The sequence below is a fragment of the Sardina pilchardus genome, chromosome 18, assembly GCF_963854185.1.
Source record: "Sardina pilchardus chromosome 18, fSarPil1.1, whole genome shotgun sequence".
NCBI lineage: Eukaryota > Metazoa > Chordata > Actinopteri > Clupeiformes > Clupeidae > Sardina > Sardina pilchardus.
In genome coordinates this window covers 12,358,828-12,376,867 of record NC_085011.1, presented here as the reverse complement: position 1 = coordinate 12,376,867, position 18,040 = coordinate 12,358,828, and the positions used below count along the sequence as shown (strand labels likewise).

Below are 18,040 nucleotides of genomic sequence, written 5' to 3'. Positions count from 1 at the left end.
GCGGTGTGGGCTTGACTTGACTTGAGCAGTTTTCTTGTGCAGCTGCATGCAGCAGACGTTTCTAATGGGCTTTGCGCCGTATTTTTTATTTTTTATTTTTTTTGCGCTGCGTATGTGTGATGTGGTGGGCGCCGGCCTTAAGTTTGGTATGAGAGGGGGTGTATTGTGGCTATCTCCCTGAATTTTAATATTATGAGCAGAAGAAGTCTGGACAAAATACTAGTCGGCACCAGTCAGAGGTTACATTCATTGTTTTACACCAAAAGTAGGCCTATAGGTTATTGTTTTTACCCAAAATTTTTGGCAGTATTTTCAAACTACAACAATACACCTATTAAGTATTTTGATACAAAATACAAAGCCATTATCTTCAACAGAATAAAGTACAAATGATAAAATACTATTTTGTAGGTATTTGAAATACTGTCCATTCCTGTTGGCTGCAGCAACTCGACTACTGTAACTGCAACTCGGCTACTGTAGGTATGTTTTGTGTGTGTGTGTGTGTGTGTGTGTGTGTTTTGTGTTTGCCCACTCAAAATTTCTACCAGCACACCCAAATGTAGTAGGCTATACCAACCCTGATTTGAAATACTCTGTTTTTCTTCTCAATTTCTCAATTTATCTCTTGTGAGTCAAAGAAAATACATTTTCGAGACAAGACAGTTGTTTGATTTTATTTTATTTATCCTTTGTTTAACCAGGATGGTCACATGACATAGGTCTCTTTTCCAAGTGTGCCCTGCTAAGAAAAGCAACATCTAGTTGCCTACAACATAAACACAATACCAATACACACAAATAATATCTGAACGGTGTCATACCAAATTCAGACTCAACAGTAGGCTATATTAAGAATTACATTGTTTCCTTTGGGAGGTTTTCATCATAGCCATTTGAGTGCCCTAGCTTTATTTCCAGTAAAAGTCCAACATTTGTAGCTATCACCCTAAACTTTATATTTTCTAACTTTGGTTATACCCTTGGCAGGTACTGAAAGATCTTTTCATCTTCATTCAATTGAAGGCTAGATAGTTTATTGCAGTAGGCTACGATTGAGCATGGTGGATTACTTATGGACACAGCCTAAATTACTTCCAGAACCATAAAGATTCTGTAAATCTTCTTCGCCCACGTGCATTCCTTCATATGCAGCTAAGACTCATGTGTGGTTAAAATCAGTGACCACCCAGTGTTCAGTCACTGAATGTGCGCTATAATGCCATGTCCCATTCTGAGATTATTTTAAATGGTTCCTGAAACCTCAATTTATCATTCTGACCATTTGTTTTGTCTCAGAAGGTCAATGGTCAACATTTTGAAAATACATTTGACTATTTCTGCAAGGTGGCAGGTTTTCAATGGCAGAAAAGAAATTCCAACTACACACTGGAAAACTTTGGACTGCTGTTACTTGGAAGAAAGTAATTAAGTTGTAGGCTCAAATTTTCCTGGAGAGGTTGAAGAAAAACATGAAATTCATTTATGGGTTATGGTAGGCTACTGCTTCACATGGAATGTCTCTATTTTAAAAACTGTTGTAATTCATCATTTCACCATGGCAGGGCAGTCGTTCAAAGGACCTACAGTAGCCTAGTCTAGTCCAGTGGCTATTACAGTAGGCTATGTCTGCAATTTCGAAAATTATTAGACACTACACAAATGAGAATGGGCCTGATGTCAATGCAAGTTATTTCTTAAAGTCTATTTCAATTACCTTGCCACGACAGCAGTCGCCATCCATGGGTTCTTTCAGTCTTAATTAGCCTGTTCTGTCTAAGCATTCTTTTGTTGAAACTGCGTGCATCCGGGATCTGACCTCAACCATCAAACAATTACGAGCGCGAGTTGGTTCTCATACACACTTCTGCGAGTGCGACAGGGCTGTGTGAAGGGAACAGTGAGCGCCTATGTCTCCGAACAGAAGGCAGGCTTTCCTCTTTTACCCAAGTAAGTAGATTTGACGAACGTACGAGTGAATATTGCTTAACAATTTCCCTCAATTTAGCGAGCGTATCATTGTAGTGTATGAAACTTGCTCCAGCATCTCGGAAAAAAAGCGGATTTCCTTGAAAAGGGACATCAGACCGACGAGGAAGCAACGTGTACTGCTAACATTAGATGCTAAGAGCATCCTCACGTTATTAGCGAGGAAAACCGGCATCATTCAGTTAAGGTTAGCATAACGTTACGCGCTTAAGAAGGCCACGCGTGCCACTCATAATACGTTTTGTACCTGGCAAAAACTCTTTGGTGTGTGTGGTATCGTTCTGTTTATACCATTTGAATAATTTAGCCAGGCTGGCCTCATGATGCTGCCATTTTGTTCAGTATCATGCATTTAGGCTATAATAAGCCTTACTTTACTTGACAATGGCTAAGCAATCACGACTGGATGAGCTATGAGAAGCCTATTGAAAGTTGACCTCATATGCCTTCGGTCTAGAGCAGAATCCTAATGCTGTAACGTGAGCGTGATCCGCTACTCAACGCTACCTTTTTTTTTATAGGGGTAAATGGTATTATGTATAACGTTACCGATTTGCCTCTTAACGTTTTTGGTATCTCAGTTTTAGATTTGGAGGGGCTCTGGCAGCCTATAGGATCCGTTATATTACAGGACCTGGGGTGAATATCGACCCCACACATGCTGCCGTTGAACTACCTTCCAAACTCTGTGAACTACCTACTGGGGACAACTGATCCTGTAGGGCTGAAGCGGGATCTTGTGTCGACACGAGAACACATCTAGAGGTAAGACGATCATCGCACATTTTTTAGTGATTTACATGAACTTATACAGATGGTGTTGTCTTGTAGGATCTGGCTATGTTTAATTGTCATTGAACGGACAGTTTTATATCCCCTTCTCGTTTCCTCATTGTTAGACCAGTGGATGAAAAATATTGGGTCTTTTTAGGCTGTGATTCTGCGCAGTTCAGACCACTACCTCTCCGTTATATGGTAAAGATAATGGAGCACTGTCCTTAACGCTAGCGCAAAAACGGTAACGTTTGTAAAGTTGTTGGTGTTGTGCCTGGCCATGACAAAGAGATGTAGCCATCAATCAATGACATCTGGACCCAGGGGTGTTGTGACCCGTTTTGGAGATCAGGTACGACTCGTCAAAATATGCGTTACACACCGATGTAGACCCGACTAATCGCAATCGCTGGGCCTAATCGTTCATTTTAATGATACGTGATATTGCGTCCATATCACGGAGTGGCCAGGTTTAAATATGTTCATAATTTAAAGGGTGTAGCCTAATCTGAGCAAGAATTGCAGGCTTCCATTTAGGGAAAACACTCATAAAACGAATTGCCAATTTTAAGAAGACTGCGCTGACTGGCAGCATAAACAATAACGATGGTGGAGAGATGTGTGTTAGTACCTTATTGTGGGGAAATAACTTGCGCTACTTTTTTATTATGAAAAGAGTGAGCTGAGCAGCATGGGATTCATCAGATCCAATAAATGCTATCAGGTGCTCTGACACAGAAGGGTCATTTAGGGTATGGTTTGCATAAATTCAAATTTTAAATTTTACCTGCACCTGCCCGACCAGCGTTTTCCGGGGTGACTACATTTCAACATTGTTGTGATTTAAGATGGTGCACGTTTGAGCTGTTGGGACAGTTGGTGCAACATGATTCAGTCATGTTTTGGATATCTTTTGCTCCCGATAATGAACTCACGTCATAACTTTGTTTATGTAGATGTCACTATCTTAATATTTTGGTAAGAATATGCTGTTCATGCTATTGTCCACACTATACAATTAAGTAAGACACCTGTTGTACTACTAAGTGTATGTTCACAACACTCAACAACAGCATAATGATTCTTTTAGATTCGGAGCCATATTCTCATCTCACTCTCATCTGTTTCCCCATCAGGTACATAAAAAGGGAGGAAGCTGTTGATCAAAACAAGAATTTGTGCAGAGGTCATGTCAACGACTCTTCGGTGACCAGTACAGCACATCTTGTCTATCGCCAAGCTAACACCATGAAGTTCGAGAGCATTCTCTCGGAGATCAACGGGTTTGGAAAGTTCCAGATCATGATCGTTCTCATCCAGTCGGTATCACGCATCACCCTGCCTGCTCATTTCCTGTTGAATATTTTCATAGCGGCTGTGCCACCTCACCATTGTGATACTGATGGCTGGCTTGCAGAAGACCTTGTCTTTAAGAATCTGACTCTTGACCAGAAGCGGAATGTTAGTTTTCCAGTCGAGAAGGATGGGTCAACATCGTCCTGTCTCGTGTACTCCAAGCCCCAGTACCACCTACTCTTCAACGACTCCAACGCCACCAACCCTGCCACGGAGCCATGCAAAGGATGGGTTTATGACAACAGCACATTCAAAAGCACCTTGGCCACAGAGGTACAACAGCCCACACCAGCCTCACGCGATCTTCATTTCTATTCAGTCTCTTCTTTCTCAACTTTTTTTTCCAGTCTTTTACATTGGTGTCATTTACTTTCAATCTCTCACAGTGGGATTTGGTATGCACAAACAAGGGGATGAACAAAGCCACAGCCACCATCTTTTTCATTGGCATCATGATGGGAGCTCCAGTCTTTGGTCTCCTTAGTGACAGGTTGCTTAAACTGACCCTCATGTTCTTATACACACATATTAACCGTTCATCCTCTATTAGCATTTCCACTCCATTCTCATATATGTTCTGATAGTGTGTGTGTGTATGTGTGTTTGTGCACCCCCCCCCCGCCCCCCCTTTGTCTGGTCACAGGTTTGGCCGGAGGCCTTTGCTGATGGTGTCCTACCTCTTGACTATGCTCTTCTCGGTGGTTAGTGCACTCTCCACCTCCTATGTGATGTTTATGATCATGCGCTTCCTCACTGGGTTCACCATCACTGGGATCAGCATCATCTCCATTGTGCTCAGTGAGTACGGTGCCTGGAGTACTCGAGTCATCACCAAGCTAACACCATGATGAAGTTCGAGAGCATTCTCTCGGTCATCCCGTCTGGATTATCAGTGGTCATGGCAAAGTGTCATTTGTGTGCCGGTAGGTGTGGAGTGGTTTGACGTTGAGCACAGGACGTTTGCTGGCATCATCGTGAGCCTGGACTGGACCATAGGGAACCTGATGCTTGCTGGAGTGGCATGGCTGGTTAATGACTGGCGCTGGCTGATCATCGCTGTTACATCCCCTCTCCTCTTGTCTGTAGTTCTGTGGTGGTAGGTTCAGATGTACTGCTAGGATTAAACAAAATGTCTAAAGTATTATTGATGTGTTATTAACTCCTTACTTTTGCCCAACTAATTTGGTTCCAATGCTTTTTGTCACAAGGTGGCTGCCAGAATCAGCCCGCTGGCTGATCACCCGTGGGAAAACCGAACAGGCTCATATATATCTGCAGAGATGTGCCGAGATGAACAAATGCAAAGCTGACTTCACGCCAGAGGTAGAGTACAGGGCATGTGTGTGCACACTGCACAGTACATATTATGCATAGCCGCAGTGTTTATCCAATGAAAGATTGAGATTACAGGCCCAGGCAGTAATAATGTAGAACCTGTGGGAATATACTACGAAGCTCGATTAGTGGGTTAAGAGAGGTGTGTGTCAGGGTATGCTGTCATACGAAAGTGGCTCTGTTTTAGCGTTGCTGTATCACCATGGTGTCTTATGCTGCCAACCAAACCTGGTCGGGAGCAAGTTATGTGCTAAGTTATATAGCTTAAATCATGTAAAACTACCACCTTCTGACCAATCAATTATTTCGAAAAACAAAGTTCTCACGTGTAAGGTTCTGTCATGTGTCTTACGGGTGGAGCTCTGCCTTTCCAAACAGCACCTGCTTTACCATACAGCATCTGATGACCATCGATTTATTTGATGTTGTAGACTAGAGGTTAAAAATGACCACCCTAGATTGTGCTATTGCTCATAAATGCAGAAGTAATATATATTTTTAATATAGGCGGTCTCCTTGTTTCACGATTGGCCAACATCATCCCAACACCAAGTATGCGCACAGATATGAGCTGAAAGCCTAGTTTTACAATTGTATTACATAACTGCTAACATAGTATCACTTAACTTCTACCCCCTAATTTTCTTAAGAGTATACCCCGCTGTTGTACTATTGCTGAAGAGATTTCATTATATGGCACTCTCTATTGTCCTTCCGGTCCGAGTTACTTCTGCAAACGTTCTTGCGCGTCATGATGGAAAATTTCTGTTGACTCATCACTTCTGTATGTACACCGCCCCCTAGTGGTGAATGCAAGTAGATGCGGTTTTATGGTGCAGAGCTTATGTGTTAATATTTGGATGTACAAGAGCAATGACTGCAGGATGCATCTGTGTGAGATGTGCACTCAGAGTCTGGGCCTGTTATGTGTATTCAGCTGACTGCAGTTTGATAAATTCCCCTGATCGCTCTTCATTCTTTGATGTTCTCTCGGTGATCACAGTAGCATAGAGGAGAACGCCCTGTTTTGGACTCCAGCCGTGTGATTTGTGTAGTTACATACCTGTGGTTACCCTGCTCTATCCATAGATGCATACAATTAGTAATAAAAACCGCTAGGAATTTTTCAACTTCTAATATAACTAAACCATCTTATAAATGACATAGACCTAATATCTTTCTAGAAAGAATGGTTCCACAACCATAGTCAAAGCTTTCTCTGCACCGCTCAGATTGTTGCTCTGAAAAGTTGTTATTGTTATTCCTGTTTTTACAGCTGTACAGTTGTACCTGGATGGATGGGTGGGTATAAAACATACCTGTCAACCCTGTTTTTTCCCCCCCTGCTCCCCTCCCCCACCCCCTCCGTCGACTGTAGCTTTTTTTCTCTGCTGTTTTCCCCATTTCCCCCCCTGCCTAAATATCCCATATTATTACCTGACCTTCAATGTTGGCCCTACTGCTAGACCTGTCAGTCTATACTGACTGCCCCCCCCCCCCCCTGCAGTGAAACATGTACTTCATGCATAAAAGACTGAATGCCTCAAGCATCATGTTCCATGAATGATAAATAGATAAACATACTTCTATACACACATACATGTATCAATAACAACAGTGAGATGATGGTGTATCCACCTGATACCTCCACAGGGAACTGACACTGATGTACAGTAGTACTGGTATACAAGTGGAAGTAATGCAGTGAGATCTTCTGGTAAGTGCATGAGTACATGGAAGTAGTGCACAAAGTGTGCACTGCAGTGCAAGAACAGAATTATAGATCCTTATAGAGTGGTTAAGGGTAAACGGAAACTTTGCATTCTTGATAATTGTACTGTATAAGTGCACTAAACATTAAAACTTAAAAACAATCACTTTACATTTCCTGTATTTTAGGGCCGAAGCTGGGGAAATGTTAAAAAACAAAATGTTGACAGGTGTGGTATAAAATGGGTGTCAAATATTTTCAACCTAGATTCTAGCTTATCGGCCACTGTTTATTTCCTTATTTATTTTTAATTTAATTGTAATTTACATGCTCTCTCTTGCTACAGTTGAAGATTGTCATGGATAAACCATCAGTCATGTATTGGAATCAGTGGCCTCACTGAAGCATGAATGCCAGTGTACACAGTTCTGTGTATGTATTGTAATCTCGTCAAGTGATCAGGTGCTGATGAAATTTAGTTTTATGTGTGTAAACCTAGTATGGTTCATTTCATCAGAATTAGTTCTAGTTTTGACACATGCCTATTATAGATAGATCAGCTGGTCATTTCACATAGCTAATACGTGAGTCTAAAACACTGTAGCCAACATCTTATCTCCTTGAGGCCCCTAGTAGTAGATGGCAGAAGTAATGAGCTGGGTGCTTCTTTCCTCACATATTAAAGGAGCAGTCTGGCCCAAGTACAATCTAGGGTCTAATTCTTTGTTTTTTTTTTCTTTTTCTTATTTTTTTTTGTATTTATAATGAATGTAAACTTTTGTTGGTGACCAAAATAATCTGTATAGTTTTGAGTAAGACCAAAATAGGCATTTGCAAGGAAATAACATTATAGTGATCCCTTTGGGGACCATTTTGATATGTCAGAGTAAATGGCTTAATTAAGCCATTGATTAGGTTTAGAATATCATTGCGTTTATGTGCCACAGTGGGCAAGGTCCCTGCAGACAAGCCAAAGTATTTTTAACGGTCAGTGCTTTATCTACAGTATTCACTACCATCTTGCTAGGACTCCTCACAAGGTGGTGGCCTACTGTATGTGGCAGAATAGCAAGAAGTGTAATGATATTTTGAGCCTCGTCAGTGGCTTGAAGTAGCAATTTACGTATAATTAACATATCAAATTTGCCCCCAAGGCTGTCGCTATATGCTATTTTGTTGCAAATGCATATTTCATCCGGTTTTACTCAAAACTACGCCAATTAAAGCTGTGAATGTCCATCCCCAGTGACCGTTCGTTATCATGCAAAAGTAGACCTTAGGTTGTTCATAGACCAGCTCATTTATTTAATCTTGTTCCCACTTAAAATGTGAGAATCTTTTGGTTTCAGACATTGGCCAATGCAGTGACTGTGGAGCGGGACCGGAAGTATACTGTCGTTGACCTTCTGAAAACTCCCAACATCCGTAAATTAGCCATTTGTACTGGAATAGTGTGGTGAGACCTTTTACTAAAACTCCCTGATGTGATGCTCTTTTCATATGCAGATGTCTAAATAGTGGCATGTATATTATCCAGCTTGTGATTACAAATACACAGCTTAACAGTTTTGAGAGAACAGTTTTTCAATGGATCAGTTTATTTGTCATAAAGTTCTAAAAAAAAAAAAAAATTGTAACACTTGTGTCTCCATAGGTTTGGTGTGGCTTTTACATATTATGGAATCAGTCTAAATGTCACTGGCTTCGGCCTCAACATCTACATCACCCAGTTCATATATGCCTTCATCGAAATGCCCGGGAAGATCGGTGTTTACTACTTTCTCAATAAAATTGGACGAAGACCTGGTCAGGTGTGGACCCTGCTTCTGACGGGTGTCTGCCTGATCATTAACATGTTTGTGCCTTCAGGTAATGGTTGCCGTTGTCATTTTACTGTCTGATTTGCCATTATTACCTCCACCAAGGAGGTTATATTTTCACCGGGGTTTGTTTGTTTGTCTGTTTGTCTATTTGTTGGCAAGATAACTCAAAAAGTAATGGATGGATTTCGATGAAATTTTCAGGAAAGAAGAAACTAATACATTTTGGGAGTGATCCGTAATTCCGCCGGGATTCCGGAAGCGTTTATGTATTTTGCATAGTGGTGTAATGGCATGGTATGATCATGTGGTGGCGATTTGAATAGTTTAGGTGCAAATGTATGACAAACATAGGGAGAACAATACAGGCGGAGGTCCGCGCTCTCTGAGTGCTTTTCTAGCTGTGTATTGCATCAAGTGTATCCAGGTGTTTTGCTGAAATGTGTTCATCGTGCAGATTTGTGGATCGTCCGCACCGTGGTGGCTGTGCTGGGGAAGGGTCTGTCTGAAGCTTCCTTCACCATAATGTTCTTGTACACAACCGAACTGTACCCAACTGTAGTCAGGTAAGGTATAGGTGTATGTCCACTATGTGGCGGTAAATAAACTCATATAATGTAATGTTTAAGGTGTTTATTTGTAGTTTTAACTAACCCCCCTCCCTGCTTGTCGGACTCTACAGACAGAATGGAATTGGATACACCTCCTTCATTGCTCGGATGGGTGTAGCCATTGCGCCTCTGATAATCTTATTGGAGGATGTGTGGAATCTCCTCCCAGACGTGGTGTTCTGTTCTGTTGCCGTGACAGCTGGACTTGTCGCCTGTCTTCTCCCAGAGACACGAGATGCTCGTCTGCCTGAGTTCATTGAGGACATTGAAGAATCAAGGTACTGTTTAGTTAATCGCCATTTGGCTGAGCATAAAACTTCTTGCATTGCGTCTCCTTTGTCAGTGTGTGTGTGTGTGTGTGTGTGTGTGTGTGTGTGTGTGTGAGTGACCCTAATACATAATTAATTTTAGTAAGGCTGTGGAGCTGTGTAATTTTCAGACTGAAGAATTTCTACATTTTCAGGTTGGCTCAACAACCGGAGCTCCCAAGCACCCCAGATCTCACTCGGTCCCTCAGTCCCCAAGAAAATGGAAGTGTTTGTACTGGGATTCTTCGGCAATAATGTTAAATAAAATAAGCAGCTTTCAACTTTTCAAAAGACATTTAGGATCTCGTTAATTTAAAAAGAATGTTATTTTAATAGGCCAGCGTGGTGTCCTGTTTAAGCTTTAAATGAAGATTTTTTTCTTGGAAAATGTTTTGTTGCTTTTTTTCATCGTAATTTTTTTGGAGAGTTTGTAATATTTGGAGTGACACGAAAAAAATAAAATTCAGAGTTCAGTTCTGCTGAAAATGAGAAGTTATTTCACTGTCCGTAGTAAAAAAAAAAAAAAGTCGATCATATCATCTGGTTCTTTCACAACAAATGGGCTTTTTGAATCTAAACATTTTGGTTATGAGCTGCACTGCACCACACTTCACAAGAAAGTTTCTTTTTCTTTTCTTTTCTTTTTTTTATTGCAAAATATCAGTAAAATCACATAATACTCACAATTCTTGTGACCCACTTGGAGCATGACTTGGGAACATCTAGTTTATATTTAAAAATGGGTGAAGAAACCACATGAATTAACCAAATTTGAGCATGACCATTGTCCTCGTAGGACCTTGGACTGGACTGATGGGGTGACCTTTGATTTTTCTTGACACTGATTCACACTGAACAGGGTGATCTTTGGAGATCTCGGAGTTAAACAGTATTGGAATAGGAAGCAACGTTCTCACCGTTCAGTTCACAGTTCAACACCTTGTAACTAGGGATATTTTAATTGTAGCATGAGTGAATACTACAGATAACTCAGAATGCATTGGAATACACTAGTTACTTCCAGCTATGAAAATGACACCCAACCAACCTCATCAACAAAACAATATTGTCATAATGAGCACCAAATCGAGATTCAATTAAGTGTTCTGATGTTGGCAGTTACATTAATGATCAACCTGAAAGCCAAAATGCACTACTCACAAAAAGTCAGGGATATGGTTGAAATTTCAGGATGAACCTAAAATCCTCTATAACCTTTACAGGTGAACTTAATGTGACCATCTCTAAATGTACGAATATGCATGTCCAACAGTTCAACGTTTCGGTACTTTAAGTTCGAAAACCAAAATACCCCTAATTTTGTGATTGGTAATCAGTAACCACAAAAGTAGGCTGTTCCTTCTCGCAATGGCTGGGAGATACGGTTAAAGTCTATTGAACATTGACCGGTATTTACAGCCTCAAGACAAGGTGCGCTCCACCACTGTGTAGTAAGCATAAGGAGGGTCAAATCACGACAGTTAGGGTGGCAAGCTCGGCATTCTTCTGATCATTTTCCCAGTCTTGAGGTGACAGTTCACTACTGATAAATGCAAGATGAAGTTTGAGGATGTTCTGGTGGAGGTCGATGGGTTTGGACGATTCCAGAAGTTAATCCTGAGTCTGAGCTTTCTGGGCCGTTTCACTTTACCTTGTCACTTCATGTTAACTAACTTCATAGCGGCCGTCCCATCACATCACTGTGACTTCAGTGGTCTGGATACGGAAGGCGTCTTTGAGAATCTGACTGCGGAGCAGAGGCTGGCGGTCAGTATCCCGACACGGGCAGATGGGATACCCTCCTCGTGTCTGATGTTCCCAGAGCCCCAGTTCCACCTGCTACTCAACTCCTCCAACACCGCGACCCTCCCTGCAGGGCCATGCCAGAATGGATGGGTGTTTGACAACAGCACTTTCAGAAGCACCCTGGCCTCTGAGGTAAAAGCAATGCTTGAACGACTAAATATTCTGTTAGTGATTTGAACAGCATTTACCCAACTGAAGACTTAAGATCTTGTCACTTTTGTCTCTGAACCATTCCTTGCTCCTTTTCTCTTTCAGTGGGACTTGGTGTGTGAGAGTAAAGGGTTGAATAAAGCCACAGCCACCATTTTCTTCGTAGGGGTGATGTTTGGAGCTGTTACTTATGGAATTCTCAGTGATAGGTACCTCTTTAGAACAGTGCTTCTATTATTACTTAAAAAAAAGAAGAAAAAAGCAGTCACATCACAGATAAGCTTGAAACTTACCAATTGCATTTTCCTTCTGCAGATATGGACGTAGGCCAATGCTGTTGGTCTCGTATGTGTCAGGGATGGGCTTTGCATTGATCAGTGCTTTCTCGACCTCCTACATAATGTTTGCTGTACTGCGATTCCTCACTGGTTTTAGCATCACGGGCATCGTCATTGTTTCCTCAGTGCTCAGTAAGTTCTCTCATCTCTGCCTCTTCTACAGTACATTCCATATTCTTTCCATTTCAAGGCCCAAGTGAATGAATATGGAAGATATTCGTAATCATTCTTACATGGAGAATATTCAGGTTTTTTTTTTTCCTTTCAGTTTTACGCTTCAATTTGATCCAGTTGCTTATTATAAACTTTATTTAGATTCAAGCTTCTACTGAACTTAAGTTGCCATTATTTATTACATTGTGGTCACCTTGTAGTGATATATACTGTAATACAGCAACAAATGAGCCATGAGTAATCAGAAATAACAAGACGTTACATTTACATAGCACTTTACTAGACAATCAAAGCACTTTACTAGACAATCAAAGCACTTTACTAGTCAATCAAAGCACTTCACAGTGAAACTTAGTTTTCCAATGAGGTCTCCGATTGAAGTACTAACCAAGCCCACACTTGATTAGCTTCAGTAATTCAGCAGACAGGGTATCCATTGGTCTGGTTCTTTACATCCAACATCTATCAACAGCTATTAAAATATCTACCAATACACATCCATTCAATGTCTGTCTATATCAACATCCATTAAACCATGTCAACTTCGGGTGCGTTTGTAAATTCAATCTGACATGCTCTGGGCGCTTTGAGAGTGTGACGCTCTAAGTAATCACAGAATAATTCCATCCATGCTCTGAATTCACAAATGGCTATGTGTGCCTACCCAGAGTGGCAATTTATGAACGCACCCCTTGCAACCACCATAGCAATCGATATGTTTACCCTGGCAACTAGCATAGTTACTGCTTATTTGCCACAGCAACCACCATATGTACCCTAGCAACCATCTCAATTACCCTAGCAACAACCTAGCAACCACTCTAGTAACCAACATGAGTACCCTAACAATCATCATAGCATCAGCTTTATTTACTGAAGCATGACAACAAGTGTCTACTTTAGAAACCAGTGAACCATTGTAACCGTCTCTACATCTTCTGTTTTAACTCGCACCGGTTCCTTGGAAGTGAATTTCTAGTTAATTCCAGCTATCTTGCGTCAGTTGCTCTCTAATTGTCTTTCTCAGATGTGGAATGGGTGGATGTTGAAAGCAGAAAGCTAGTAGGTGTGGTGGACAGCCTGTCATGGACATTTGGGGGAGTCTTTTTCCCCCTTATTGCTTATGGGTTTAGAGACTGGAGGTGGCTCACCATTGCTGTGACTGTCCCTCTTATTCCAGCCATCATATCTTGGAGGTGACGTTCATATAAAATGATTTCAGTAGAAAAGAATAAGTGTATTCTAATGGATATAACACGGATTTGAAAAACAAATATACTGAAGAAGTAACCACTATTTCAATGTGTTCATTTTTGTAATTTCCTCTAAGCCTAGCAAGACAGGTAGATTCAGTAATGTCCATTTTGGTAGGTGGTATCCAGAATCAGCAAGGTGGTTAATTGCCAGTGGGCAGCTGAAGAAGGCTCAGTTTTACCTTCAGAAATGTGCCAAGATGAACAAGAGAGAGGTTACCTCATCAACCAAAGCGGAGGTTAGTACGACTGCCTTTCTGATCGCAAACCAGCGTTTCGACCATATTCCCTTCCATTTCTAACGTTTTCTCTCTTAAACTATCTTTTTAGAATCTCGCCTTCATTGTGGTGAATGAGAAAGGAAGTAGAAAGTACTCGTTTTTGGATCTAGTGAGGACTCCCAAGATGAGAAAACTGGCAATGTTAACAGGCATGACATGGTATGGGATAATATGTGTGGGACTTCACTGAAAACAAAGAACAAAGTTCAAAGTTCAAAGTTTAATGTCATGAGAACTTACTCTCAAAGAATGTGAAGAATGTTGGCCGTGTAGATGGTATCATGTCTGCATAAACTGCGTGCAGAACCTTTCCATTGGTTTCTAGAGTTTACCGTTAAAATTGTTAAAAATGACACAGGTACTTTGAAAGAAAAATAATTGGAATTTGGCTTAAAGCTCCACAAAATGTTGATTTTAAAAAAACAAGTTTTAAAGTCGACATTAGCTCAGTGTTGTTTTCTGTGCCGCCGGAAATGCCTTGTGAACGCACACATGTTTGTTTATGCAGTTGAAAGAGGAACTATGCAGGATTGGCGATTTCATCTCTAATTTCGGTTTCGTTTTTCGTTTTCGCTCGTTTTATGCCTGCATATTTCTCTGCAGAGCTTCCCCGACAGCTTTAGCGTGTATATTCATACATATAGTGGCTATATATAAATATATAAATTGCAAGCGTGGTTCTTCTTGTTCCTTACGCGTCTCAGACTTCCAGATGTAAACAAGGAATGATCGTCTCCTGCAGAAACTGCAAGGTTGCAATAGCGGATAGGGACACTGGGGGCGGGAGGAAATATTACTGTTTTCGATGAAACTGGTCAGTCAAGCAAAACAACGATTTCTGAGCGATTTTATGACTATGAAAAAATTGCATAGGGTCTCTTTAAAGGGCCTGTAAATTGCATGAGGGTTTAGAGAAGTGTGCTTGTCACCAAAGGTTCCTCAGGATCAGTAGGAACAAATTAGGCATGAGGAGGGAATATGCAATGGGTTTCCCTTACCTGCACATCCATGGCTGTAGTGCCCTTGAGGCACAACTCCCAGCTGCTCTGGGAGTGTGTGGTGCTGCAGCTGCCCCACTTGCCCCCGCTCGGAATGTGTGTGGTCACTGCTCCTGGTCCTGATTGGTCAAATGCAGTCAGATGTTGAATTTCACTGCTCTGTGTGTGTGTGTGTGTGTGTGTGTGACAAATAAAGAACTACCTCACCTGTTTACCAGGACTATGACGCTTTCAGCACTGTATACCTGGAGGACGGTGGTGTGTGCTGGGTCTACCTCTGCCCTTGAATACTATGAACTATGGACAACTATGTGATCCTTTTGGGCAGAAAGCAGGTCTATAAGAACACTGTGGCCCCAAATAATAAAATAAATAAAGTGTGTCCCTAATTTGGAAACTGTTTTATCAGTTAGTTCCTGGGGAGGTCTGTTCAGCATCTTATGCACGGAATGATCTTTTGAATATTGAACGTGACATTACTCTCCCCTAATCCCAGGTTTGGAGTTGCAGCAACAGCCTATGGGATTGGTTTTAATATCACAGGATTTGGAATAAATTTTTACCTCACCCAGTTCATATATACTGCCACTGAAATTCCTGCCAAACTCTTGGTATACTACCTGCTGGAAAAGTTTGGCCGTCGCAAGACTGAAGCTGGTTCTCTGCTATTGACAGGTGTCTGTCTGGGCATCAACATATTTATATCCAAAGGTAAAATATTGTCATGTTTACTATATGCACTGTGTAGATTGTCTTATGTCCACCTCTAAGTTAGTGGATTGACTAGTCTCTCTTGTTTTTTTGCCACACATTTTGACCATCTTCCTCTCTATGGCAGATCTCAGAATGGTTCGAACTGTAGTCGCAGTTCTGGCTAAAGGTTTTTCTGCTGTGTCTTTTTGTACAATAGTTCTGTACAGCTCAGAGCTCTATCCCACAGTCATCAGGTGAGTGAGTGTGTACCTGTGTGTAATCTTTGCTCAATTTGATCTACATTTCCAAACAGGCCACCCCTTTTGAGATTAAGCTATCACTGTGTTGACAGACTTTGTGGATTTCTGGGAATTAACACAGTTTTATCTCATGAAATGGTCTACTGCCTCACTTCACAGGCAAAATGGAATGGGGTACAACTCCTTTATGGCACGGGTAGGGGTGGCCTCGGCTCCTCTGATCCTGCTCTTAGAGGAAGTTTGGACAAGCCTCGCCCAGGTCGTCCTGTGCTCCATTGCTATTTTAACCAGCATAGTGGCCTGTTTTCTTCCCGAGACACGGGGCAAGTGTCTTCCGGAGACCATTGAGGATATTGAAGGGAAAAGGTACACCAGTTACTGCACACACCATTTTGGACCATGACTTTAGGATGATCCACATTTAAAACATAGCACATTCAGAAATGATCAGGTTTTATTTTAGATTAAAGTAAGATTATTAATTAATATCATTATGAAATAATAATATTATTAATTATTAACATTAAGATGTGCTTTTACAAAGATATATATAAGTAGCAGCCCTGGGCCCTAAAGTACATCCATATTTTTACTGTACTACTACTCAAGCTACCAGTGATTTGTGCTATGTACAGTATGTCTGTTTTCTTAATGGTCTTGATCTTGCATATGAGCTTTTGCATTTCAAGCTGTTAATATGTTGATGTTCATGTCAGGGGTGACCCTGTTGGATCTCCGTCTATGAAGATAGAAGAAACACAACATGGATTATGAAGAACCAACCTTCATCCCAGACAGACGTATAGACTGAAGTGAATGTCCTCCAGCACAGTGCTGGCCATTTGGGTGCCCTAAGCAGAATTGGGAATCAGCATGTCATGTGCTTCATGTAAATGCTTCGATTTATTGAAATATTTAAGACTTTAAGACTCACTAATCCCATCACACAAAGGCTAAGGCCACTCTTTATATTGTAGTCTATTTTCCAAATCACAGTGAGTGCAGCCTGTTGAAGTAGGCCTACCCTCTCACAGTCAAGGCCGTAGCTAGGGTCAGGGTGTCGCTAGAAATGTTGTTCATTATATTTAACCATTAGCTTTCTCATCGTTTTGACATGTCATGGGAAGCCTAGATCTATCTGCAACCACATGTCACCTGATGCTGCGTGCGTTGAGGCCAGGATAATTGTTGTGTCAGTATTTTTTACTTAATAAATGAAGCGAAACTTAAAGAAATACCGGTTCCTCTATGGTGGATGCGGCCATGTGACTGAAACTGGGCTGCGTGACGCCTGATGGTGCGTTGAGGCAATGATGATTGTGCCATCAGCTAGTTTTACGTAATGAATAAAACGGAATTTGATTTAAGAAATACTGAGGACATGATGACCACGGTTTCCTCTGTGGTAGATTTTTTAAAAGTTTATTTTATCGAAAAGAAGATATCAATTATCATCCCCCCCTCGCCAATCATTGCATGTAAAGCTACTACTATTGAAGTAAAGGTAGGCCTATTGGCCAAATCAGTGGTTCCCAACCTGGGGTCCAGGGACCCCGATAGGGGGCCGCCAGAGATTGCAGGGTGTCTGCACAATTTTGCCTGGGCTGAGGTTGTGAGGTTACCAAAATTATATTTGCACATTACATTTATAAAATCTCAATAACACACCCAGTTGGATCATCAAAACCCTGTATAATCCAAAATAAAACATTTTTGCTCCACATTCAAATTCATGTAGCTATTTATTACCTCTGACCTCTGAACTTGCATAAGAAACCGTCAGGTCGGGCTAGGCTAGGCATTGGTAATTCATCCACAGACTCCCGACTGTTAAATAAAACAATGTCTTGTGTGCGTTTGCGGGTAGGAGTTCGGGTAAGGGGGCCCTGGCTTGTCTTAGACACAGGCAAGGGGTCCGTCAAAGAAAACAGGTTGGGAAACACTGAGCTAGATGTCGGTACCCAGGACACCCCCTTGGTGCCCTATGCACAGTGTACGGCACCGCTCCTGGGGATTGTCATAGATTAATGGATTGATTTCCCTTTGAAAACATTTGAGTGGGCTAATTAAAACAGTTTGTATACTGTATGTAAGTCGTATGTAAGTCACTGCCTGAAGTTTATTTTGGGACAAAACCATCTTCAGTTCAAAACGTAGGTTGTTTGGTTTAACAAGTTAACATT

General features: G+C 41.3%; 1 protein-coding gene across 1 annotated transcript; it reads left to right on the top strand.

Moving 5' to 3' along the window:
- The first annotated feature begins 1,802 nt into the window (after positions 1-1,802).
- LOC134064447 (uncharacterized) lies at positions 1,803-16,713 on the top strand. The gene is made up of 22 exons (XM_062520371.1): positions 1,803-1,950; positions 2,571-2,754; positions 3,900-4,392; positions 4,506-4,609; positions 4,763-4,917; positions 5,047-5,215; positions 5,328-5,442; positions 8,515-8,621; positions 8,820-9,034; positions 9,443-9,551; positions 9,668-9,874; positions 10,060-10,132; positions 11,441-11,842; positions 11,966-12,069; positions 12,176-12,330; positions 13,400-13,568; positions 13,744-13,864; positions 13,956-14,065; positions 15,401-15,615; positions 15,743-15,851; positions 16,017-16,223; positions 16,574-16,713. The coding sequence occupies exons 3-22, from the start codon at positions 4,012-4,014 to the stop codon at positions 16,629-16,631; spliced, it is 3,285 nt and encodes a 1,094-aa protein (XP_062376355.1). The 5' UTR covers positions 1,803-1,950; positions 2,571-2,754; positions 3,900-4,011; the 3' UTR covers positions 16,632-16,713.
- Positions 16,714-18,040: the final 1,327 nt, after the last annotated feature.

What these genes read in the sequence shown, in the direction of transcription:
- LOC134064447 (XM_062520371.1), top strand. Translation starts at nt 4,012, where the DNA reads ATGAAGTTCGAGAGCATTCTCTCGGAGATCAACGGGTTTGGAAAGTTC. An exon ending in GTCCCCAAGAAAATGGAAGT is followed by an intron (nt 10,133 to 11,440) that starts GTTTGTACTGGG and finishes TTGAGGTGACAG; the next exon opens with TTCACTACTGATAAATGCAA. An exon ending in CCTCATCAACCAAAGCGGAG is followed by an intron (nt 13,865 to 13,955) that starts GTTAGTACGACT and finishes CTATCTTTTTAG; the next exon opens with AATCTCGCCTTCATTGTGGT.